The following is a 27,500-nucleotide window of genomic DNA, read 5'->3' as shown; positions in this document are numbered from 1 at the left end:
TCATTGAAGGTTGTGTTTGATGTTTTGTAGGCTGTTGTTCTCTTGTAATGAGAATTGGTTATGTGGTAGATAGCCAACACCAGCCACAAATCAGAAGATTCATGCTAAAAAAAACAATTCTAATAATTGACCAAAGGTTCATATTTACTGTGGTGGTGATTTGATGGGATACGGCTAAGTACCGTATTTTTCGCTCTATAAGACGCACCAGACCACAAGACGCACCTAGGTTTTGGAGGAAGAAAACAAGAAAAAAAATATTCTGAATCTCAGAAGCCAGAACAGCAAGAGGGATCGCTGCACAGTGAAAGCAGCAATCTCTCTTGCTGTTCTGGCTTCTGGGATTGCTGCGCAGCCTGCATTCGCTCCATAAGACGCACACACATTTCCCCTTACTTTTTAGGAGGGAAAAAGTGAGTCTTATAGAGCAAAAAATACAGTATATTGGCCTATACGTTTTATAATTTTATTTATTTTAATGTGAGTTCTAGGTTATTTCTAAACTATCATCCGTCTGTCTGTCTGTCTATCTGTCTGTCTATCTATCTATCTATCTGTCTATCTATCCATCTATCTATCTATCTATCTATCTATCTATCTATCATCTATCTATCTATCTATCTATCTATCTATCTATCTTTAAATTATCTGTCTGCATGTGGACATGCACCCATGCCTCAGTTACCTTTTTTTTAAAGAAATAGTTTGGTCCTTAAGAATATGGTTACATACCACCCCAATCTCTGAGCAGGCTGACATTACAGGGACTTACCCGGGGTCCATTTTTCATTTTGGAATGAGGCACAGTGGAGATTGCAGTGTCTTTAGGATATATGGCTTATTTACACATATATACAACCTGAGCCTACGATGGAGGGGTTAACAGCATTAACAGCCCCAAAGGGTCTTGTTTCTCCCATAACTGCAGTCTTGGATTCAAACAGAAATCAAACATTATTCTCTGACCCTCCCTCCAACTTGCTGCTTGACCTCTAGTTTTACATCACAGCCCCCAAACTCTACTCCAAACTCTGGCTTTTGTCCTTCTCATTATCCGTGAGTTGAAGGAGGAGCCCCAGTATTTGCCATCTCACACAGAGCCCCCTTTTCTTCATTCTCTTAATGGCCCTTCACCCAGGCCATTACCTCATCAGGAAGCTAGCCTGGCTTGATTAAATTTTAACACTTGCTGGATTCAGGGATTAGAGGGGTCTGGCACCCACAAACTCATAACAGTATGAAGAATATGAAGGCAGGCTTAAAAGTGTGGAGCAGGTGACTGGAATTCAATGAGCTGTTTTTGGCAGGCAAAAGAGTTTGAGCATGTCCAGCATGCTATGTGCAGTCATACCATATCCTAGCTTGCTACTGAAATCTCCTCAGTACAGCAGGGAACGTTGCCTTCTGAGAAACACAAGCCCATAGCCACTGGCTGTGGGAGATCTGTTGAGATCTTTAAATCTCTATGTCTTCCTCAAAAGCCATAATTCCAGAAGTTTGAATTAGAATTTAATACTGAGTTGTTGCTTTCAAACTGAGTTGCAATAGGTGGCTGTTTGATCCTTGAGTTTATTTTTATATGTCAGATACTGAAATGCAAGCCACTTAGTATATATTATTGTAGGTGTTCTATAAATGACTTCTTAGATTAAACTGCTACATTGGCTCATGTTGCATGCTATGCATAGGTAAAGGGAAGGGGGTGGGAATCTGACATACTGGTAACAGAGACATTTATATTATTTATACAGAACAGAACAAACCAATTTACAAGAAAGGCATTTAAGTGGCAATGTTATTTATTAATGTTATATGCAAGCTAATGGAACTGCATCACAGATTCACCTAAGCCTAGTGGAAGGCAGTCTGTTATCAGAGTGCGTTTTTTAAAAGTTGTTATTATATTGAACAGTGGGGGGAAAACATTTTAATGGTGCTGTACTTGCATCTTTTGAGATGTTCTGATACTGGACATAAATTGATCAGTTTTGTAGGATTTGGACCATAAAATTGCACTTTTTTCAGAATTGTGTGGTTTCTTTTGCTCTGGTTTCTTAAAAAACAACACAACAACAGTTGTTCTGGACCATTACTGTCCAGTTTACCCTTGAGTTCTCACTGTACGTTGATTTGAAGCATTTGCAAATGAGCTATCTTAGATAAATTGCCAAAGATAGAACTGAGAGTTCAAAGTGATGTATAAGAAGGACTGGAATGTGATGTTTGTGCATGAACAAACCACTCCTAAGCATTCAAAAGCATTGGTCTAGTCCCAAGCACTCATCTGATGTCATATAACACAGGTCTGTCACTGGAGCTTATGGGTCGAAAAAGGTAAAGGACCCCTGACAGTTAAGTCCAGTTGCGAACGACTCTGGGGTTGCTGTGCTCATCTTGCTTTACTGGCTGAGGGAGCCGACATTTGTCCACAGACAGTTTTTCCGCATCATGTGGCCAGCGTGACTAAACTGGTGCACGGAAATGTTGTTTACCTTCCCGGTTAAGGGTACCTATTTATCTACTTGCACTTTGACATGCTATCAAACTGCTAGGTTGGCAGGAGCTGGGACCGAGCAACAGGAGCTCACCCCGTCTTGGGGATTCGAACCGCCGACCTTCCGATCGGCAAGCCCTAGGCTCAGTGGTTTAGACTACAGCGCCACCGGTGTCCCTATGGGTCTAGCCCCAACCATTAGCTGAACAGGAGCCTGCCCTAGGATTGTGTCTAAGACTCTCTTATCTCTTCATGGAAGAGGAGGATCCAAGTTTAACAAATAAACATTAAGTTTAGAATTTATGTATAAATCATATATACTGTACATTATAGAAATTTAAAAATATGTGTGTGTTACTTTTATATCCCACTTTTACAGCAGGGAGCTTGTAGTAACAGTAAATTACAAACTTGGTATCATTGACATGTATCAATAGGGCAAGGGTTACCTTTCAGTGGTTGAGCAGGTGCTTCTTGTTCAGAAAGACCCAGCATCTCCAGGTAATAAATGTCCTCTTCTCAATCCCTGAAGAGCTGCTGCCATTGAGCATAGACATTACTGATCTAGATGGAACAATGGTCTGATGATACTAAGCATCTCCCTAAGAAGAAGAAAATCACCTGCCAGATGATGGGATTGCACACAAAATCTCAAACTCTTTTATGTATACATGGACTACTGTTCCTCTTTTTGCTTTCCCTCTTATGCAACACAGTGTAAGTATACAACTGCCAAACTATTTTGTTTAGAACATTTCTTAGACCTTGCTTTGTATAGGAAAACTGATTTATTAACATAATCAAAATTCCTTTCAACCCGATTTCAACTCAGGCCATTCATGGTTCATCAAATCATCCTGAACATAGAAAAATCTCCCGTCTAAGTACATCTCACACCCAGACTCTGAAAGAAACAGTGGTGAGATGTGTATACATACAATATATTATAAAGTGGAGCATGGTGTTTTGAACTATGTAATTCTATGAAGTCTGCAAGGTGATTTCTTTTCAAGAGAAGTTAATATACTGCATAGGATAAATGGAAATGTAGGGTAAACTTTGTGTAGTCTCTTTTGATATTCATATTGTATATGAAGAATTAACTTTCTGATAGTCTTACTTCAGAATGTCAAGTAGGGGCCCATGCTTTGTTGTGAAATAAGCCATTTGAGACAGCTGTATTTTAATATTTGACATTTCATTGGAATATTTGACATTCTTTCTCATAATCCAGTTGTAAGCTGTTGTTTTTCGTGCTTCCGGAGCTGCTTCATTTTGGTTATAGGACTTGTAGTGAGTTGTACACGTCGTAGGCAATTTAAAAAGAGCTAAGAAGAACCGTTGACCATACACGTAGATAAGTCCTTAGTCCTAAGTATTGTCGTAATGGATAGAACCAATGGTGCATCCATTTTGGAATCTTGTCTCTATCTACAGCCAACACTAGATGATGTCTGTGAGATAAGGGGCAAGGGATGAGTTCAGTTTTAGAAATCACTAGTAACATTCAGCCCATTTCACAGTATTTCCTATGAGAGTTGCTGTGATTCCACCACACTAATGCTAACACAGAGAAGTGCACCAAAATATTAGGAAATGCCAGATTGTATTATTTTCATAGTTAAATATGATGCAGTTTCACCATGTGGAGAAAGAATGCCAATTAATACTGTGTGGACTAAAACACCTTTCCCTATAAATAGGCCCTGGATTTTGGTGACAGCCTAAGCAAAGGAGGTAATGCTGCACCACATGGTGATTGTTCGGTACTGAGGGGGAAACCTGCACCTGAAGGGTATAGCCTGAGATGGAGAATCTAAGAAAATAAATGACTGAAGTCAGGTGTGCATATTAAAGTTTCCCTGAAGCAATTACTCACATAGTTAATTGCCTCTGATAAACCTGACCTTGGCACCATTATGGAAGCATTATACCATTCTGTAAGGACACATTATTCTAGAACTTTTCTAAGGACTAAAACTAACAAGACTGCGCATTTGTTTTATGTCGAGTTGTGTTTTTGTGTGTGTAAAATATATAGTGTACTGTACATGCAAATCTGAGTTATGTTATTCACAAAAAGGATCGCTTTGATTTTAAGATATTGGGGTTCCTTGTTATGAGGGTGTCTACGGGGCAAATCTGTATTAGGAAGTCAAAAAAGGACTAAAATTTAGTTCTTTTGTGACTTCCCAATACTGATTGGCAGACCTATAGTTCCTGTATTTTCCAATCAAAGAGAGCTTCATAGCAAGGCATTCCTGATCGAACCAGGGTTTATATTTGTTGGGGTATAATGACTGCCAAATTGCCTTTTTTGGGGGTCAAACATGGTTGAAGAAGTAAAATCAAATCCTGAAACAGGTTTATTCTAATTTCAGGGCATGAGGAGTTTAAGAGATTGTCTCTTAATGAGGAATTTATCTGAGAGTAACCTCCTAGATATTTCCTCGTCCAGCTCATCGGACCATCTAATACACAAGAACCTCAACTCCATGTCGGTGGACCTAGAGAGTTCAAGTTTCTCATTGCAAAATAGATCCTTTTGTGCATCGAGGAGGAGATGCAATACAGATTTGCCCCAGGTGGCATCTTGTTTTTTATATACGGGATCCAGTCAAAATCCTAATGGCACAAAGCAAATGATAGCGTTTAGTGACCTTCCATGATAATTAGTTGAGTCTTCATGGCTTTAATATTGATTCCACCCTTACTCCGTATCTTGGTATTTGAGGATAGGAAACATTTTCTACTCTCACCTTTAAAGAGTACAGGGTACCTCGGGTTACAGAAGCTTCAGGTTACAAACACTTCAGGTTACAGACTCCGCTAACCCAGAAATAGTACCTTGGGTTAAGAACTTTGCTTCAGGATGAGAACAGAAATTGCATGGCGGCGGCGGCAGCTAAAATGGTACCTCAGGTTAAGAACAGTTTGAGGTTAAGAACGGACCTCCAGAATAAATTAAGTTCTTAACCCGAGGTACCACTGTATGTAGTGGCATGTATCAACCACACAGGATATGGAGAGAACCACATTCTGGATACCACAAGTGGCAACAGGAAGGCTACACAAATAGGAATGCTGTGTGCATTTTGTGGTAGTGTTTGCATCTATGTTTATGTCACATGTTTCATCCTAACCACTGAAGTCAGGTGAGATGGTTGAGAACCACTCCTATATATTTTTTTTAAAATAATATATTATGTCCTTCCAGTCTCATTCCATGTTGTAACAGAGAACCCTTATAATGCTAGTGGGTCCAGGTTTTTCAAAAAGCCTAAAAAGGTATTATTTGAAATGATGAACCATGTGTCACATCAGGAATATTGGGTGTTGGTGAGAATTTGATGGACAAGTACAACTTTCCAAATGTTGCTTGATCAATCTTAAACACCAATAAGTTTGCATGCTGCTTCTCTGTACAGTGGTACCTTGGGTTAAGTACTTAATTCGTTCTGGAGGTCCGTACTTAACCTGAAACTGTTCTTAACCTGAAGCACCACTTTAGCTAATGGGGCCTCCTGCTGCTGCCGTGCCGCCGAAGCACGATTTCTGTTCTCATCCTGAAGCAAAGTTCTTAACCTGAAGCACTATCTCTGGGTGAGTGGAGTCTGTAACCTGAAGCGTATGTAACCTGAAGCATATGTAACCCGAGGTACCACTGTACGTTTTATTCTGAAGTGCATAAGCAAATCCTTTACCAGGGTCCAGTCTTGTGAATTGCTAGCCACCTAAAATTCACCTGAAATTAATTGAGTATTAAGCTGCCAAACTATAAGCAGGTTTACAGTGAAGGCCTTTTTAGAGATTCTTAAGCATATCTTCAAAATAAATGTTGTTCTAACAAATTAAGAAGAGTCAGTAAAAATGAATAAGTATAATTGAAAGATTGAGTATACCCGCTCCCATGTATTTCAGTTGTCAAGCTATTTTTAAAAATCATTATTACTAATATATGGACATATTATTTATATGGTTAATTTAAACTTGGGCAGAAAGAATTTGTCTCTCATATGGGTATTAAACTTCTTGAAAAGCTGTTTTTATTCATTGATTTAGCTGTGAAAAACAAACACAAAATAGACATAAGGCTATCTGAACTCTTTATTTGCCACATTTACAATATTAATAACACTCTTTCCAGAAGTTGTCACATCAAGTAAAAGATCTTCATTCCAGACTGTCTTTTGGGGCCAAATTGAGACTGGATGCATGCATTTAATAAATTGTAGTCTCAAGTAGTCATTTTTGTAAATAATTAGCTTCAGTGGAAGAATAAGTTAGCATATTGTATGCATCTAATGTTGCAAATGTACATACTGCAAACTTTCCTATTAATCAACAGTCAAGCACTGTAAGTTGGGTCTCATACATAATGAATTGTGCTTAAGCCTCCTGGGTTTCATTGATAGAAAAATAAGAGAAAACACAAGTGTAGTAAGCTTTTGAATAAAATTTAACTAGATTGCTCTGCATCCTGTAATTGTTTTGGAATCATTAGGGACTAGACAATTCATCTGCAATTTTGGGGGTAGTTTTGTCTTCATCTATCAAAGGAAGACTATTTAAATGACATTAAGGTGTTGATGTAACAACTTTTTATTTATTTCCACATGGAATGTTAATAATATGTGTTTTATGTATATTTTACTCCATCATATATTATAAGGAACGTTTAAAAGATGTTGTGAAGGATATTTTAATGTCACGTTTTAAAGTGTTAAAAATACTTATTTTTGTATTTACATTTTAATTGTATTACTCTTTTCGTAAACCACCCTGGGAATGTGATTGAAGGGCAGTATGAAAACACTGATGATAAATAAGTATTATTATAACTCACGCGAGAAATGTAACGTGTTTCTATTTATTTGAACTTACATTTAATGTATAAAATGTGTTCCACAGGCTAGGCATCTGATAGCTAAACAAAAATATGAAATGTGCAAACTATAAGGGGATAATTTTACAAGATCAGGAGTCACATTTGCTATAGCAGCCTGTGTCCCTGCACGCCTTGTTTCCCTCCATTTTCCAGACCCTGAATTGGCGGCTGTAGTTTGCCTCACTCTCTGTGTGTGCCTGAAGCTGAAGACTACCCTTGCCATTCAAGATGCTGTCAGTACCATAGAGTTGGAAGAGAGTTGGAAGAGACCATAGAGTTGGAAGAGTTGGAAGAGACCCCAGGGGATATCTAGTCCAACCACATGCAGTGCAATAGCTATACAACCTCTGTTTAAAGAACTCCAAAACCAGTTTTCCCTACCACTCCATTCTTCTTTACTGGACCTCTCTGGTTGTTCGTAGATTCTGCTTTCCACAAGATAAGCCACCTGGTTGGTTGTACGGGAACGTGAGATGTCCTGTTGTATTTCTGGTTGTTATCACTGGATTAGTTCACCAGCAGCAGGTCTCGTACATCAACTGTGTGTGAAGATTCTGTGTGTTTACATGCCAAAGAGTTTAATTGAGGAGTTTGATTCAGAAAGAGTCCAACATAGAGAAATGCTACGTTATACTCATTTATAGAGGAGTAGTGATGTTGGTGCATTGCAGCAAAACAAGTCATCATTTTAGAAAAGTTTAGAAAACACCTGTCTGTTCAAAAAAAAAAAAAAATACCAGTGAAAGCAATAACCTAAGGTAAAGGTAAAGGTACCCCTGCCCGTACGGGCCAGTCTTGACAGACTCTGGGGTTGTGCGCCCATCTCACTTAAGAGGCCAGGGGCCAGCGCTGTCCGGAGACACTTCCGAGTCACGTGGCCAGCGTGACATCGCTGCTCTGGCGAGCCAGAGCCGCACACGGAAACGCCGTTTACCTTCCCGCTGGTAAGCGGTCCCTATTTATCTACTTGCACCCGGAGGTGCTTTCGAACTGCTAGGTTGGCAGGCGCTGGGACCGAGCAGCGGGAGCGCACCCCGCCGCAGGGATTCGAACCGCCGACCTTTCGATCGGCAAGCCCTAGGCGCTGAGGCTTTAACCCACAGCGCCACCTGCGTCCCTACACATGCACAAATACTAATTTCAGTGTAACCTTAGCAGACGAAAAGAGGATTGGCACTGCAGAGACAATTTGTCTGTTGTCAATACTCAGCTGCAAACTGCTTACCAGTGAAAGGGAGCAATAAGAAGCAGAGGAAACAGTTGTGACATAACGCAAATACACTTGAATGCATGTACATATTTACTTCTGTGAGTGCAAACTGGTAGGACCTTCCAAAAAAAAAAATAGGGAACTGGCTGGCTAACAACTGAGCTAGTATTTACTGCTTTACTTACAGGCGAGGAAACTGTTACAGTTTCTGGGAACCAAGATGGAGTTTCTTCCTTGCCCATGCTGATAGAAATTGTTCTAAAAATGTACCTGCTGAAAGTTGTCTCTTTGCATATTCTGCTGTAGTAGCAGTTGAGTGATTGACATGTGAAGATTACCTTTCCCTATTCAGCTAAGGTCCTGTGTGCTCAATAGTAAAGAGGCAAGCAGCAAGTTTTCCTATTTCCAAATGAGACAATGAGTCATTATTTGGATGTTCTGCCCACCTGGGAAAGTCCCAAGAATTTTTTAGTAACCTTATGCTGTTGCTTGATAATGATATAAATTTATGGACTCCGATATTTGAAGCCTCCACATTCATCCATATTGTTGTTATGAAACCTGTGTTTCCATAGTTATTTTAGTTATTTAAATAAATCTAAGAGTGGGAGAAGGACTATCAATAGTATGGGACCTTTTCTAAAATAGGAGGGGGAAATTATTTTTAATCTAGAATATCTGAATATAGCATAAATGCTTTTGATTTACTGCGTGAGTAATTCAGACATGAATAAGCAATCAATCTGAAGAAGCCATTGCAATGGGATGCTACAACAGAAGTTTGTGTGGTCATATTAGGGGTTAAGATAAATTTAAAATAGGATTTTAAGACAAAATGTTTCTGCTATAAGAATTATGCAGGCCAATAAATTCCCAGAAAAACAGCCTGGATGTTAATAAAGGTTTGTTAGGGTTCTTTCTTTGTGGGGTGAGATTATAGGACAGCTGTCATCTAAGTTTTACTCAAACTAAACCAGGCTTCCTCAACCTAGGCCCTCCAGATGTTTTGGCCTACAACTCCCATGATCCCTAGCTAGCAGGACCAGTGGTCAGGGATGATGGGAATAGTAGTCTCAAAACATCTGGAGGGCCAAGGTTGAGGAAGCCTGAACCACTCATTGAAAATGAACATGATTAAGTTAGGTCCATTAATTTCAGTAGGTTCTGAGTAAACTTCAGGTGAATACCACCTATATTCTCCTGGGAAGTGGAGCAAGAAATTCTTAAGGTTTCATATCCTCAGTGCTTTTTTCTAGAAAAATAGTTGCTGGTATTCACCATGTTGTTGTTACAGTAAGTTCCACACTTTTTAACCAAACCAAATCAAACCAAACCAAGCAAAAAAGGTGCCGGTACTGAATACCCTTGAGTACACCCACCCAAAAAAAGCACTGCATATCCTAAATAAGGAACGTAACAATACAAAACAATAGATGGCTCCCAGTAAATGAGAACTATTTGCAAGTTGGCAATCATAGAATCATCAAATTGTAGAGTTGGAAGGGACCACAAGCATTGGGCTTGCATTTCTTGTATATAAGTCTCTGTGACATATTTGATTAATTGCAGTCATACTGGAAGTGCAAATGCAAAAATTAGCTTCTACTTTTTGTCCCTCTCACCACCTATATGTATGTTTCACTAAAGTACACAGAGAGTTTATTTTGCTTTCTAGTTTATAAGCATTGCTCAACAATAGTAACACTTGACACTTTTACTGTTGCTGTTCAGTGTTTTCAGTGTTTTGCTCACGTCTGCATAGTTAAGAACAGGAAATTCTTTTTTTCTTGGGTTTGAAATCACTTTTCTTGGGGATGTAGAAAGTTAAAAGAAGATATTTCTGTTCTGTTGGACTTGAATAATATAAAACATAAGTAAACATTACCTGGACCTTTCCTTCTTAAACGAAAACTGAGCTACTTTATTGTTTTCCCCTTTATTGTGGGGGGGGGGGTGTTTTCTGCTGCTCTTGTATTTGGGCTGGGGAAATTCATTCTGTGTGAGTTGGTATCGTACTCTTTTGTTTGTAAAAAAACAACAACTTTGCAGTTAGACTGTAAAACTAATTATTAAACTAATGTTATCATTCTTCTAGCCCTGCAGATGCATCTGTGTCTTGTGAAGTATGTGAAGCCTCAGAGGAAACAGTGGAGCCGCTGAAACAGTGTGTGGCTTGGTTTCAGGCCTATTTCTGTGAACCCTGGATGATAGAGAAGCTTCCGGTGCCCCCTTTTCACCACCCACTGCTGGAGAACGGTCTGTATATTTTGTATTGTCATTGCGGCATGCCTAGCTGTATGAAAGTTTCTTGTCTGTAAGTACATTCTATGCTGGTCCGAAAATTTTAGATTAGAGCCACGTGCAAATGGCCTCTTGAATTATTTCATTATACTTGTGGCCAGAGAGATTTGGAAGACTTATTTCACAAACTTTTCCAGGGGGAGGATAAACTCTTCCCGGTTTCTCCAGGGTGGGATTCACCATTAGCAGTGGCAGGACCTCAGGTTGTGGTGGTGGTGGTTTGGTTTGCAATCATTGCAACTGTGTGGAAGCCAGGCCACCATTTTGCATCCTCCACAATGTTTTCACAGACCTGGTGTCATTGGTGGGGAATGGCAGCCCCTACAGAAAAATGGTGGAGAATATTTTGTGGGTTGTTTTTTTTTAAAAAAAAATTACAATGGTACCTCGGGTTAAGTACTTAATTTGTTCCGGAGGTCTGTTCTTAACCGGAAACTGTTCTTAACCTGAAGCACCACTTTAGCTAATGGGGCTTCCCGCTGCCGCCACACTGCCAGAACACGATTTTTGTTCTTATCCTGAAGCAAAGTTCTTAACCCGAGGTAATATTTCTGGGTTAGCGGAGTCTGTAATCTGAAGCGTATGTAACCTGAAGCGTATGTAACCCGAGGTACCACTGTACATTGGCTCAGTAGGCTAACCACATGGGCAGTGGGTGGCCAGTTGCATGGGTCTTTCTCATGGAATCAGCACACACAACCTTCCTAGGTATATTGCCAATTCTGTGGGGAAAGTGTGGTGTAACCAGCCTCATATAATCAACATGCTTAACACTAATTTATGCATGAAGGCGTTAACACTCTTGATCGATATCAGCTAGCATAGCCATTGTTGGAGAGCAGAGGTCCAATAGAGATCGGAAGGAAATGAATTATTGCCTGCAACTCAACGGATCCCTATAAAATTTAGCACAAAATATTTAGGACTTTTAACCCTCAACTGTTCTTATCAGATATGGCAAATATTTTCATTAAGCAGGTGCGAACTATTATGCAGGTAAGTCTCTTGTGCCAAATGTGGAACAGGTTTACTTTACACAAAGTACAGACTGTAATGTAGTGACCTTTTGCACCACAAGCCCATTTTTTGAGTCCAGAAATGTTTTTCTCAACATGTTGAATTCTAAGAGGGTGCTTTTCCTTCCTTTTTCTCAGTTAATAGAGTTCAGACTGAGAGCAGGTGTGCATGTTTTATAGCTGGAAAAATGTGTAAAACTGAAATGCTAGCCAATATTTTTGACGACTAACACAGGTAAATAGTTGTAGCGCATGTGGTTTTTTTCTAAACACATATTTCTGCATAAAATACATTTTGTTTAGCCTGATACCCAGAATTGTCTGGAATAATACATCTCCTTACTGATCATATGTTCTTCCAATTGCAGTCCCAAACTCTGAATATCAAAGAGAGAGAGGAATGGGAGATGGGGAGGACTTTGCAAGTATTAAGACCTTGACTGAACTTAGAGAAGAAAGGATCCAAGTATAAACAGGAAGAGATAACTTATTATCTGAGGAGAAATTGTAAATCAGTTTTGAGGGATGAGCTTATAAACTGAATTTAACCATGAGTGGACTGATCTTGGAATCAGTGTTTCCATCAATGAATTTGCAGGCTTAGCCATTGGAAAATATCCTGGGGCTGTCTTCCTCAGTAAAATGAGAGTAGTACATTTTCAAACCAGCTGGTTTGTTAAAGAAATGAAAAGAAAATTGGGTACCAAAAAAGGCTTCTCTCTGCTTGTGACTAATAGCAGCCCTCAGGCAATACTGTTACTCTAGCATACAGCAGTCACCTCAGAATGAGACCCTTTGGAAGCCTACGTTTTTCTTTGCTATGTTGTTCAGTCAGGTCACAGTGCAAAAGGTGCATAAACCTCTAATTTAGAGAAAATGTTTCTTCGCTGTGCCTTAATTTAAGTCCCCAGTGTTGTGTTGTCCACAAGGCCTATTGTCCACATACACAGGGCTCTGCTAATGACTATTTTTCATTGCAATTTCTCTTTATCCTTTGTGTCCATCCCACCAGCAAACATTTAGTGTGAAATTAAAGGGTAGAGAATTTTCACACATACTGCTGGTAAACTATACCTGCAGAACTGGGCAGTGTGTCAAAGGTACATGCTTCTTAAGCACTGGCCTGCTTTTCAGTAGAAGTGTTTCTCGCAGAGCGAACGGCAGCCCTGAACAAGACCAAGTATTCGTGTGTGAGAAACTTAATCAAGTCAGCAAAGTTACTTCCTCATAGGTAAAGGCACCTGCAGCTGCTCTACCATTGCACACCTTCAATATCTCTTCCCCCCATTGTGCAATTCCATCACCTGATCATATGGACCTCAGTTATGAAAGACCTGTAAAATTTGCCCCACTCATGTGGTTTCAATATGTTCGTGTATTTTCCCACCAATAAGGGATCACACCCTGAAAAAGTGGATCCTACAAACCAACAGGTTAATGAGGAAAAGAGAGCAGCCATTAATTCCCCCCCTCCAGTGAACTAAACAGTGGCAGCATGAGTTTGTACTACTTTTCTATTTTATGTACTGCATTTAAGAAGCTGTTATAATCACATGCAAGAGTTCAGGTGTGCTCTTCTTGACGGCTGTTTGCTTATTTGTTTACTGCAAGCATCTATTCTGAATTATTTGCCTTGATTTGATATCCTGACACTTTCTGGTAGCACCTGTATGTACACTTTACTCCGACACATCTCCATCTCAAAGCTAAACAGGAGGAGAAATGCTTAGTTGAAGTGGCTAAAGGCAATTCGGAATGACAGCTGAGTCCGAAGTAAATGAGCAAGGACAAGCTGCATATTTTTTTTAACTTACAATATCATTTCTGTTTAAATCTGACTACCTGTAAGGTAGTAGTAGGATTTTTATTTATCCATTGTATCCAATCCTTTTTTACTCTTCTGCATATATGTGTTGAGCCACTTACTTGAGAACAACCTTTTAATGAAATCCTAGTACACGGACAATGGAAACGTATACATTTCATCATTATGCCTTGGAAAGCAGTGTCCTTGAGTTGGAAAGGGTCTTCAAAGGTTGTCTAGTTTGACTCCCTGCCAGTGCAGGAAGCCCACTTCTTCAGTATCCTGGTTAGGTAGCCATCCATTTCTGCTTACAAATTTCTAATGAAGGAGAGTCAGCCATGTTCCAAGGCAGTCTGCTCCACTGTCAAGCAGCCTTCACCTTCCTTAATATGGCCTGATCTCCAGGCTCCTCACCATTTATTTGGACACACGTCAAGTTTGCTGATACCTTTCTTAATCCACTGTGCCCAGTAATGGGCACACTACTCCTGGCTGCCTGACCAAAGCAGAACAGATGCAAGCTAGAACTGCATTAGCCATTTTTTATGTCACATGTCTTGCTGAAATAGAGATAAAATACATCAGCAGCATTTCCCTGATCTGCTAACACCAGTAACTCTATTCAAAAAAGGATATAACGTCAAACTGGAAACACATCTTAAGTAACCCATGCTGGGTCTTTGTGATCTAAATGTGTACAAACTGACATATTTATATGTTTTAGAACCTTTCTAGGTATCAAAATTGTGCTGACTAGTCAGTACTTGCCTTGATCTTCTCCCTTCTTCTTCTTCTTCTTCTTCTTCTTCCAACATCTGGTCTTCTAGCTCTTCTCTATCACCTGTTAGCCAACCAACAGAAGCTTTGAGATCACATCAGTAAGCACCTTGAGGTTCCATAGTGCACTTCCAACTAAAGCAAGGGTGGGAATCATTGCAGCCTTTCAGTAATGATTGGACTCCCAACTCTAATCTGTTCAGTCAACATTGTCAGTGGTCAGGGATAATAATCAACAATATCTTGACAGCTAAATATTGCCCATCTCTAAGCAAACAAAAGATGATTTTGATACTTTGTATGGTAAAAAGAAAGTCCAAGGGAATTAACACTATTACATAGTATTCATACTGAAACAAAGCGTGGAGAAATATTTAGAAAATAATAGTCTATATACTTTGCTAATATGTACGCAGGCCTGCCCAGGACGGCTTTCCTGTTATATTATCTGGGTTTGACAAGGCATGGAACCCTCACCTGTCCTGAGCCTACTCCAGCTGAGGAATTACACACCTACTCCCCAAGTTAGTAAGCTCCACCTGGGTTGTTCCAGCTCCCCAAGTTAGTGAGCTCCACCTGGGCTTTGGGTCCTTGCCTGCCTCCCCTCAGAACTGACAGCTGTGAATCCTGAGATCAGGGGCGGTACCTCCCATTTCACCACTTGAGGCAAAACAAGAAGTGCCACCCTGCTCTGCCACACCGCCACCCCACCCCCCTCCCATAGACACACACCACCACTGTACCGCCTGCCAGTGGCACTGTTGCTGAACCATACCCTCCAACATAATATGCAAGAAAATTAATGGATTCTTGATTGCTGTTATACACTATTACCAAATAGTCTTACTATCAGGACAACATTATTAGGATTAAAATAAAACTCAAAATCAGCCAATTCACTAGTTGAATGACCCTACATTTTAATTTTTTTTAATTTTACTGTAATCCTGTTGGGAAAGAGCATTTGCCCATGAAAACTGAATGCCAGGGATCAAGTGTTCTTTAGATTTTGGCTTTATTTTTTGCTGTTGAAACTCTGAAATAATACATCTAAGTATTCCAAGAGTGGTAGGGCTACAGTTCCTTTTCCTTCTTATATCTCAAACTCACCACGAACTTTTGTTTCAGAATTTATCTTCAAGTTCTGTACTTCCCAAAGTTAATTTTATAGTTCGAGGCAAAGTGTAATAATTACCACATGCTGTTGAATCAGGTACACATTTCTGGTGCTCAAAACATAATTATTGGAAGGTAATTGCTAAAATAAGAAAAGCATTTACAGTATTAGAATCAATATAAACCATTCCTCTCTGCTTTAAATTAAACCTTTAAAAAGGTTGATCTTCTTGAGATATTACCTAGTAAAGCTGGAAAGTTTTAAACCTTCAGATGCCATTTTATTGATTGTGACATAGTTGGAACTCCTGTACTCAAATTAAGTGGGATAGAAACAGCTGGCGTGGGGAAAAATGTGATTCTTTAAAGCTTAGCGCCCAGTGAACTGCTTTTCAGGGGCAGTGGAAATCTAGGTCTTATTGCTTTCCATAGCTACCTGTGCAAAAAGTGAAGGAGGGAGAAAAGGACTGATCAAAAGAGCAGAAGAGATAGAAGACACCCATGAATTTAAAGAGACCAGTGCAGACTGTCAGATGTCTTGAATCAATACAGAGAGGTCACTGCATGGCAAGCATGAACAGTTTACATAGCAGGAAGCTGATACTACTGTACATCTCAGTGATTTGTAATGTGAAGAGTAAAGGAGACCCTTGAAATAGGAAGGAGCAGGAGGAAACAGTGAAGCTAATGTTGACCCATGATTTAATTGCAGAGACTGTGCAAAGGCAATTCTTCAACACAGAGCATGGAAAAACAGTCACAAATATAACTTAAAAGATTTATTTCTGGAACAGAGTGGGGTCCAGCACTATCAATTAGATGTACCATGACAGTGCTACTGGAAGATCAGCATTCTTGCTACTTTTTGACGGTTCGTTTTTGCTACCCTTATGTTCTTTTGGGAACTGTTTCTCTGTCAAAAGCATGCCACGCGCCTTTTTATAACAGTATCTTGTTGGGGAAATGATCATGCACTTAATTTTGACCTTTATAAAGTCGAAAAGACATATTAGGAAAACGTACGCTCTGATAACACATTTAAAACGTTGACCTTGTTTGACACTACACAGTTAGTGTCAGGAAAGACTATGTTTGCATGTCCTTCAGCTGCAGTAGTACACTAGTAAATTTGTTGGAATTAGCTATTCCCCAGCGAAGTAGGGCTACACAGGTGGACAACACACAATAAGAATATGAAGCTTTTCGGATGCTGTCAAAATATTTTTAAATCAAAATTTATCATTTGTTAGGAATGCAGAAGCTTATTTATTGTCATGCCACCATGTTGCCTTCTACTTGTTCCCTCCTGCTCATCTAGCTAAGTTGGCCTTCTCTTGCAGGTGCTTTCCCATGACTCCCCACCCTTTCTTTAACTAATCCATTTCTGGGTATCCAAGCTTTACCAAGGTGTTCTTCCATCCTGCAATATACTGGAATTACCTGCTTTCTTCTATATCCATGTTTCTCTTTATATACCTTAATACTGTCTCCTATTTTGGGATTGTATTTCTGCCGTCTGTTGGTGCTAAGCAGTCATATGATACAACATTGTTACACGCCACCCCTAGTCTCTGCTCAGTGGTAGCAAGATTCCAGGGGGTTTCTAGGCAGGGTTGTGTTTCCATTGGAAAATCAAGGCACAGCAGAGAAATACAGTTTATTTTACACATATTTACACCTGGAAGCCTTCAGTGGAGGTGGGATACAGTACACCACAAGAGGGTTTCTCATTGACCCCCTCATAGCTTCAGCAAGTTTGGGTCCAAAATAGCAGCCAGTCATGGCCCCTGGCTTCTCAGTGCAGCCTCTTCCACCCAGCACTACATCAAGTTCTCTCTTTTCTTGTCCTCCTTCCTCCCAGAACACCTTGCCAAACACAACACCTCCCATTCTGTTTGCTCACCCGCCCTTTCTCCAAACCTCTGTTTTTAAAAAAGACAACATTTTTCCTGTGTGACATCACATCCACGTTACCCTGGCAACCTCAGTTTCACAGACCCAAGCATCTTCCTTTGACGGGCTATCAACACCTTTGGCATGCTTAACGATTTCCATCCCAGGGGAAGACTCTAAGCATTTAGTGGTTTCTAGCATTCAGCAATTTCTAACATTCACTAACTTCTTACAATTACAGGTGCCTTTGCACCCTCAGACTCTGGTTCCCCCAAATCTGTAACAATATTATTTGGGTGATTTGAGTCCAAGTGTTACTTATTAGACCAAGGCCGACTGAAATCAGTGGGGCTTCAAAGTGTTTTAGGATCTAGGTGCAACTGTATTTAGGCCCTGAAAGATTTGCAATGTTTATCTTGGGGGATTTCCCATAGGTAATAGATAAATATTTACAACTTAAATTCCATTTAGCTAACCTTCTGAGTTTGTTTAATGGCATAGTGTTTGCAAGATTATCCAATGTGCATTACACTGATACAGCACAGTGTTGAAAATATTTCTGTGAAGTCTTTGATCATCAGAGTTAGGAAGGTAGGGAAGTCCAAGCAGCTTTCCACAGAGATAAAGAAAATTAAATTAATGCAGATAAGGCAGATTAATGCAGCAAGCCAGATCTAACATCATCAAGATTTTTTTTAAAGTGACTTCTTTTAACCCTCTTAATTCTATAAAACATGACAAAGGTAATTGTGAAACAGATCTAAGTATCAAGATTGAAATGACCATGCAACATGGGACCTAATTATAGCCTAGAAAAATCAAAACATTGAAGTTACAGCGAAAGTGAAAATTATTACAGCACTAATAGCACACAAACATACGGAACACTGCCCTAGATAGTGGGAGAAATCAGATGTATTTGTATTAATCCAAATGTTGTGTGTTTATGTGTGTGTATTTAGGCAAGCAATGATATTTTGGTGAGTAGATTTTTATTTGAGGCAAATTAAATTAATTAAATATGCCTGTGGTGAAAGTCATATACAGAAGACAAAGTTCTAAGGGGACATGTAATTACAGATATCAAGACTACTCAGTACAGCGATAACATCAAGAATTAATCTGGGGGTGAAGAGTAGAAGAGTGGCACAAATATGGGGTAATGTTTTATTTTTTTATTTAGAAATCTGCCTTGCTTTTCAGAAAGAAGGTCCCCCTATTTGCTTACAAGGATAGGGCCATTTATAATAAAATCACAACAGTAGAAGAACAACTAAGAGAAATAGGCTCAACAACAGCCCACAGGAGCAGAAATATAAGTAAAACACAGCAAATGTCTGGCAAAATTTGAATGTCTTCCCTGTTTGCTGTGAGGCTAACAATGATAGCTATTCACTGACGTGGCAGCTATCTAGAATCATAGAATCATAGAGTTGGAAGAGACCACAAGGGCCATCGAGTCCAACCCCCTGCCAAGCAGGAAACACCATCAGAGCACTCCTGACATATGGTTGTCAAGCCTCTGCTTAAAGACCTCCAAAGAAGGAGACTCCACCACACTCCTTGGCAGCAAATTCCACTGTCAAACAGCTCTTACTGTCAGGAAGTTCTTCCTAATGTTTAGGTGGAATCTTCTTTCTTGTAGTTTGGATCCATTGCTCCGTGTCCGCTTCTCTGGAGCAGCAGAAAACAACTTTTCTCCCTCCTCTATGTGACATCCTTTTATATATTTGAACATGGCTATCATATCACCTCTTAACCTCCTCTTCTAGTCCTTGACCTATCTATTCTCAATACCTTTTGGGTAATACCACATTCCCCCCCCCCTCAAAAAAAAAAAAAGCCTACCCAGATGCCTAGAAAGTTGATGTGAATTTTAACCTATATTAGTATTTTAACTTCTTGTATGTTTTAAACTTGCTGGTATCCGTCCGTCTCAGGTAACAATGAAGAAGGGCACCTTTGGGGATGAGGTCTAATTTTTCCTTGACTTCCTTTTTTATCTTTGTAAACTGCTTTGATGCGTTTTTTTTTTTAAAAAAAAAACCTGTCAAGCAGTGCATAAATTTTGTGAAATGAAAAGTACACAATGCACAACAGATGGAACTGCTGTTCAGAAAAGTTGGCAATAACCAATGTGCCGAAATATTCCTTTCAGATTGTCGTGCCTCTGTTTTTTCAGACCATTTCAAGTGCCATACCCCAAATCAGCTTGCACTGTTCTCTGGCCTATATAAGGTAAAGGTAAAGGATGCCTGACAGTTAAGTCCAGTTGCAGACGACTCTGGGGTTGCAGCGCTCATCTCGCTTTATTGGCCGAGGGAGCCGACGTTTGTCCGCAGACAGTTTTTGCGGGTCATGTGGCCAGCATGACTAAGCCGCTTCTAGCTAAACCAGAGCAGCGCATGGAAACGCCGTTTACCTTCCTGCCGGAGCGGTACCTATTTATCTACTTGCACTTTGACATGCTTTCAAACAGCTAAGTTGGCAGGAGCTGGGACCGAGCAACGGGAGCTCACCCCGTTGCAGGGATTCGAACCGCCGAGCTTCCTATCGGCAAGCCCTAGGCTCAGTGGTTTAGACCACAGTGCCACCCACTCCACTGGCCTATATAATAAGCATTCATTGTTTCTGATAATTCATCTCTTTCCTGTAGACACCTTCTGCGTCAAGGGTTGCATCTGATTTTTGTCCAATATCTGGATCAACCTTTGGCTGAGATGATCAGAATCCAGGAAATGTCAAAATGGGGTTGTGGCAGTGTTTTGTCCCCTCACTCCTCCTTTCTGCTGTGACTTGGCTTCTTTGGAAACCTCAGAGAGAGAGGAGATCCTATTAATCCAACCTCTAAAAGATTGAGATAACTTTTGATTCTTTTCTAGAATAAATTGAGCTCTTCAAGATCAGATTTATCTGCAGGAGATGAAACCAGGGAGTGTCACTCCCCCGGTACAGAATTCCCCTTCCACCTGCCAAATGTGTGGGCAGAAGGTCATGAAATGCAGTATTTCAGCAGTGGGCATGGAAGGTGGCCAAGGTGGCCCTGGATCCATCAGAAACTGAGCCAGTCCTACTGGGGTTGCATCTGTAAAGCCCTGCCAACTGGCTGCCCGTTTGGCTTGCCCCTTAAGACTTGGGTTGCCAATGTGGTGTAGTGGTTAAGAGCAGTAGACTCGTAATCTGGTGAACCGGGTTCATGTCTCCGCTCCTCCACATGCAGCTGCTGGGTGACCTTGGGCTAGTCACACTTCTTTGAAGTCTCTCAGGCTCACTTACCTCACAGAGTGTTTGTTGTGGGGGAGGAAGGGAAAGGAGATTGTTAGCAGCATACCACTTTGAGACTTCAAAGTTTTAATAGCTTATATCCAATAGTATCCCTCCTGTGATAGAAGGTGGTCTGATCCAGTGGAGGCTTCCATCAGTGGACTGCAAAAGTAAGGCGATTTTTGCATTGTCACTCTCCCTCCATCAACCCACATCACTGCTCCCAAAGCTTCTCTAGAGGGACACACATGTTTTCTGTTATCCACAATAATTTCTTCTGTAGTAATGCTAATGCATAGTAGTAGTCAGTTAATAGGCTGAATCTCATCACTTAATTATTTGTCCTTCCCCATACTTTTTGTGCAGATACCTTTTTTTTTGACAAGTACATGGCTTTCGAATATAAGCAATTCAAAAATTGTGCAATTATTATGTAATCATGTGCTCATTATTCTACTGTTTTAAAAAAAATACAATTTATAGTCTTTGTAACATCTCATCAGGAATGTACAATGCTGATTAATTCAGCCTTCAAGTTTCTTTGACATAAAGTTTCAGCATGGCCCAGAATGCCCCTTTCCCACATGCAAATAGGTCATTTCACCATATATGAGAAGTGGCCAATATATTTGTAACAAAAATAGTTGCTGAGCTACAAAAGGATACTTTTCACTGAAAATTTGCATCTCATCCTCTTTTCTGAATAAAATATGCAAGAAGTAACATAAATGGCATACTGTCTCTCCCCCACCCCCTTTTCCCATGAATTGGGTCTTTGATGTTCAAGAGGAACCAGTGTTAAAGAACATCCCTAGAAGGCTGTAGAAACTGTTCCTATTTATGACAAATGTAAAATAGTAAAGATCTAGCTGAATGTGTTGGTGTCATTAGTTTGTGAATCGCATCCTTGAAAATAAATGTGGAGGAGCCAAATCGGTTTAAAAGAAGATAACAAAATGGTTTAAGCTACTTAGGTTGAATGCCAATTATATTTTAATATTCAGCTGAGCATATTTTACTAAGAAAAAAGGCAGTGTCGGCGCATGCATAACTCATTGGCAGCGTCGACCAGCTGTGCCACTCTTCTCTTCGAATCACTTTGTGCATTTTAGTAGCATGGTAATTTAGTAGAGAACTACCTGAGTGATGGCATTTTCAATGAGCAGGTAATCTACAGAGAATTTTTATATGGTTATGAGTTCTGCGCTTCAGCCTGGCAACACAAAAATACATCAAGACCAATTACGGTATCAACTTTCAGCGTGATACCCTTGCCACGCAAGTGCATGTATTTCTGCCCCAGGCATTTCAAATTGCATCTAATTTGAAATCTTTGGGGTTTTAATTAAATTTTAGAATATATGGAATTCTTCATTAGTACCTGCTCTGAATAGCAGATTATACTTCTCAGTCTCTCGTTAAAGTAGTAGGCTGTGGTAAATAGCATGTTCAAGAACTGATCATTTGTGGTGCCTGGATATTGGGAACAGAAATAGTGAGATGCAAAATAATATCAAAAAGATTATTAGTCCAGTGAGGGACTCTTGATTTGTATTTTAATGGAATTTTACATTTCTCTTAATGATTTGCAAATTGTCCTCTGATTATAAGATGCATTAAGATTTTCGTTTTAATGGTGAGACAACCATTAGCAATAAATAAATAAATAAAAATACTGCCTTCTTCTAGAATGCTTCCCTGCAGCAGGATAAATATTGAAAGCATTAACGCCTTTTTGATGTAAGTTATAACACAGCAGTTTGGACCTATACATGAATGATTGTGGCCTTTCATACATATATTAGCACTTTGAAGTCCATAATTGTCTTTACATGGGTGAGCAATGAATGAAACTGAAACTGCCATTACTTTCAGATAAATAAGAAAAATAAACACCTCTTTACAGAATTAATATTACTTACGCTTCAGTAAGGATTTTAGACCTAGTATGCATGTAAATTCCAATAAGGGTTTAATTTTTAATCCAACGCAATTTGTCGTCTATAAAGAACTCAAATGATTTGCTGGGAAAATAAGTAAAGATGGATGAGGCTGTGACAGTACTACAGTTTTGTCCCAAGGATCCAGGAATAATCTTACTATTTAATAATTTTGTAAGAGTAAAGTTGTTGTGCTTGGTTTGCGGTGGCCACGCAAAGTGCAGCATGACAACAGCAGATGGAGCAAACAAAGTAGACAGGCTGGCAGCATCAGTGATCAGACAGGTGAGTGGCCCAAAAAGGTCTTCCCATGTTTCCTCTGCCATCATCACTGCCCCAACCCACTTGCCCACCTGCTTGCACACAAGCACCGCAGGGCAAGGCAATCCCCTAGCCCAAGCAAGTGGGTGGGTGGTCCTGCCAAGTATCAGGAGCGTTTCCCAGCCAAAGGAATGCACATGGCAGATAGTTAACACTTACAGTCGCTTCTACAGCTCTGGAAACCTACGCACAATAATCTAGCATCCAGGCAGCTATTCCCAGGCCTGTGCTCTATGGAGCAGTTGCAGCAACAGGGGACCACTCCCCCTCTCCACCAGTTTACATACCTTCCTCCGATGGGCTATTGAATTTCCATACCTGGATTCAGCTTGTTGGCCCTCATCCAGCCCACCACTATTTCTAGTCACTGATCCAGGACTTGCACAGCCGCACTTGACTCAGATACAACAGATAAAATAGAGCTGGGTGTGTCCTCATGACGGCACCGGTCCAAATTCCACATTTGGACGGCACATCATGACGGCACTGGTTCACATTCCCTAATTACTGTTCTCAGTACAGCGGTACCTTGGGTTAAGAACTTAATTCGTTCTGGAGATCCTTTCTTAACCTGAAACTGTTCTTAACCTGAAGCACCACTTTAGCTAATGGGGCCTCCCGCTGCTGCCACGCCACTGCTGCGCAATTTCTGTTCTCATCCTGAAGCAAAGTTCGTAACCCGAGGTACTATTTCTGGGTTAGCGGAGTCTGTAACCTGAAGCGTCTGTAACCCGAGGTACCACTGTAGCTTCATATAGATGTTTAAAAGGATTGAGGACAAGATGGAACCCTGCAGCACCCCACAACACAATTGTCAGGTGAGGCAAGGTGAGGTACAATCACCCAATACCATCCAATGAAATCAGTCATGTGAGTATGATTGGAATTACTGTAACATATTACCTCCAACTCGTGGGCTGCAGAGCTGGTAAGACACCAAAAGTCACTGGAAGACTGAGCAGAAACAACAAGGTCACATCACCTCGTCCCTTTCCGGGGATGGGGGGGAACCATCCACCAGGTTGACCCAGGCTGATTTAGTCCTGAAACCAGGCCTGAACCAAAACTTAAACTGGGCCATGGTAATATTAAATATTAAATATGTCTTTTCCTTTTCACAACAAAGTTACACATCTTGTCTATTAAAACCCTAGTTATCCTGAACTTGCTTCAATACCTTCAAAAAGTGCCTATATTAAGCTTTTGATAGGATGCAAATTAATTTAAATGTGAGGGAACAATTTATTTATTAAAATATAGTTAAGTCTTTTAATCAGATTGTTGCCATAGCAGATATATAGATATATGAAACAAGGCATAATTACCATTCATTATTTAACACGGGACTGGAAACTGTTTTAGTACAGACTGCACCCAAAGCTGACAATGGAAAGTATATAGAAAAGTGCCTAGATACTAGAAGGAATCACACCATCAAAGGATGAGTTAAATAGGACCCTTTTCCCCCCACAGAGTGGAGTTACAATTTTTTTTTCCATATTAATAGGACTGACACTGCAAGGACATTTTCCAACAAATGCAATAATGGTGATAGTTTTCTAGATTGGACATATAAAATACGAGCAAATAATATATTAGCTTTCGCTGTCATGCCATTGTAGTCAGACCTTGTCTGGAGTTTTACCTGCCGGTGTTTCTATCTGATACATGTAAATAAGGTCATTTAAAAATAATATTTTTAAAAAATAATGCAGTGCCTATCCTTTGTTACTTATTTTCTATTTGGCTGATATAAAACTAGGGAAAAGGGGAGGCAGTTTATGTTCCACTGCAGTGTTGTCCAACTGATGCAGAATACTTCTGCAAGGTATTCGCTCAAATTCAAATTCTGTGACAGGTGGTAAAACTCTTGAGTTTGTCTAGCACAGGGTGCGGAACCTGTGGTCCTCCAGATACTCTTGGAATCTCCAATCAGTCCCAGTCAGCATGGTCAGTGATCAAGGATGATGGGATTTGTAGTCCACAGCTTCTGGAGGACCACGGTTTGTCTACATCTGGTTTAACATATGTCTGAGTAAGAATCTTGTTAGATTAATTATTTTGTTGCTAATAAAAATATCGTGGAAGTAGTCATAACTACGGCTTGCCTCTTGGGTAAAACAAAGACTCACCTGTGGCTCTAGAAATGAAAATTGCATACACCGCCTATTTTGTGCATGTTTGATTGATGTTTGCTGCATGGGCCTTTTGGAACTCCTGTGTACACATGTATTTTGATGCATGAGCAGCATAAAGTTGTATAGGACCTTTTGAATCACTCTAGAACTCAGCATACACACGTTGCAATGCCCATTTTTATGACTTTGAATTTGGAAGTGGCCCAAAATTGACTCCCTTGCCAAGTAGTAAAAGGATTATTTGTTCCTTAAGTGGGATTTTGTATGGCATGTATAGGCCTGGAGCAGATTTCTGCAGCTGAGTTATAAACCCTTAAATATGGGTCTTATTATAGAAATGCTGACATTCCTGTTGGAAGTGTTAGGGCTGCAAATGATTAGACTTCAACTGTTGTATAAAGCCTTAGATACTCTTGTCACATGGAGACATACTGGTTTAGTGGTACCTACAATATTATGAACCCCTGTTGGTCTGACTGGAAAAAAACGCTGACATTAAAACCTCAAAATTAAAACTTTTAACTGTGTGTTAGCTTACTTGTGTGCTATTTCCTCTTTTCATTAAGAGTGAAGCAGAATGAGTCACTTGAAAATGTTAACATCCTGTCTGTGTCTTATAGAATCTGTCAGGAATTATCCCCTCTCAGATTGTTTAATCAAGGCATTAATGCTTCTAGAACAGTTGCAGTGCATATGCATTCTAAAGATTCATTCCTCATGTCAGAGATCAGAATTGCATTCCATGTAGGCAGGAGTTTGGAGGCAGGTGAAGGAGAGTGTTGCAAAAGGACTTTAAAACGGAAAAAGGAAAAAAGCAGCACACTAATAGCACAGCAGAGGCTATTGATTCAACCATGTTAATCAAAATAGTGGCAAAGTGTGATTTTTTGTGCTGAAGTGTCAAAAGCTTAAAAATTTACCAGTAAGAAATAGACTTGTGGTATAACAAAAGAGAGGTAATTTCAGCCAAGTGAGTGCTGGTCATCCGGTGGGATTGGCCTTGTCCATTGACTCACTTGCCCATAGAATAATAAAATTGTAGAATTGGAAGGGGCATCTAGTCCAAACCCCTGCACTGCAGGAATCTCAGCTTAAAGCACCCATGACAGAGGGCCAGTCAACCTCTTAGGAGGTTCTTGAGTAGAATTGGGAGAAGAATTCTTAGCTCTATGGTACAGTGGTATATTGTTTGGAGTGCCAGATTAGGTTAGAGATTAAGGGGATAGACGATACAGTATATGCATGGGTGGGGAAAGATATAAATTGGGTTCAAACTCCCGCTTACCGATGAGCTTCACTGGGTTACTTTGGGCCTGACGACTCTCACTCACTGTAACCTACTTCACAGGGTTGTTCTGAGGATAAGATTTGGATGAAGCGGGGGGGGGGGGGGAGGACAATGTATGCCACCTTGAGTTCTTTGGCGGAAAGGTGGGATATAAATGTAATTTTAAAAAAATATGTGTCAGGATGGGATGCCCATTAATCTAGTTCTACTACCAGATAATGTTGACTGTTGGTTTTTCCTTGGGCTGTACACTCCGTATTCTACTATGCAGCAGGGGGAAAGCGTTACAGCCTATTGACTTCGCTAGCAGCAGCATTTTGCACAGAAAACATCCTCTTCAACGTTTACTGCCATCCTGTTTCAATGTGGCTTCTTCCACATGTCTTTACTTTAAATAACCCAGAACTAGCTATATCAATTTTCTGTTGAAATTCATGAGACCCACATTTTATACGCATAAAAAAAGGGACACTGCTAAGATGGGACATGAGCTACCTTTTCCACCACTCTCCCTCCATGCACACAGTTGGGTGCTCAGCAGGGATCACCATATTGCACTAATTCCAGCGCTTTATAATTTATCACACATGTATCCCACGCTTCCTCTGATGGCTATGCTCCCAAGACAACTACAGATCCTGAAATCTGCCTCTGACTGCCCTATGTAGGCACTGGCATTCTAAACTGAACGCTGCCAATTTGTTGAAAGTTTCTTTTTTGGCAATTTTTACAAACACTAGCAAGGCTAACTAGATACAGCACACTTGGAGAGCAGGAAACCCTACAAGTCAGGTGTGTGTAGTGGAAAAGTCGGGAAACATTGGCAGTCACCGGGAGGAAGCATTATTGGCTGGTGTGTTCAGCACAGATGTTTTTAAGAGCTCCACCCAGCGAACAATTAGTCTGGTCTTTTTTATAGAGACAGGGAAGGTACCAAACATTTGTGCTGCATGCTGCAGTTGCCAGCTGTGACAGGCTTCATGGAGCAGTTGAAACAGATGATGCAGTTATGTATAATGAAGCACACTGATGGCTCAGTTGATAGGATGT

The 27,500-nt window shown here is 40.2% G+C and overlaps 2 protein-coding genes across 9 annotated transcripts in view; one reads left to right on the top strand and one right to left on the bottom strand.

Annotated features, from left to right (window-relative positions):
• EBF3 (EBF transcription factor 3) overlaps positions 1-27,500 on the bottom strand; it is a gene marked incomplete at its 3' end in the record, with an annotated part of 669,366 nt that overhangs the window by 353,398 nt on the left and 288,468 nt on the right. The window lies entirely within an intron of this gene.
• MGMT (O-6-methylguanine-DNA methyltransferase) overlaps positions 1-27,500 on the top strand; it is a 181,824-nt gene that overhangs the window by 125,865 nt on the left and 28,459 nt on the right. For all 8 annotated transcript variants that reach the window (XM_079977398.1, XM_079977396.1, XM_079977397.1 and 5 more), the window contains one exon: positions 10,688-10,848. In XM_079977398.1, the coding sequence (XP_079833524.1) occupies positions 10,688-10,848 (161 nt within the window). The remainder of the gene's footprint in view (positions 1-10,687; positions 10,849-27,500) is intronic.

The sequence above is a fragment of the Podarcis cretensis genome, assembly GCF_951804945.1.
Source record: "Podarcis cretensis genome assembly, chromosome: 5".
In the NCBI taxonomy this organism is placed as follows: Eukaryota; Metazoa; Chordata; class Lepidosauria; order Squamata; family Lacertidae; genus Podarcis; species Podarcis cretensis.
The sequence above is the reverse complement of the archived record's forward strand: the minus strand, read 5'-3'. Positions and strand labels throughout refer to the sequence as shown.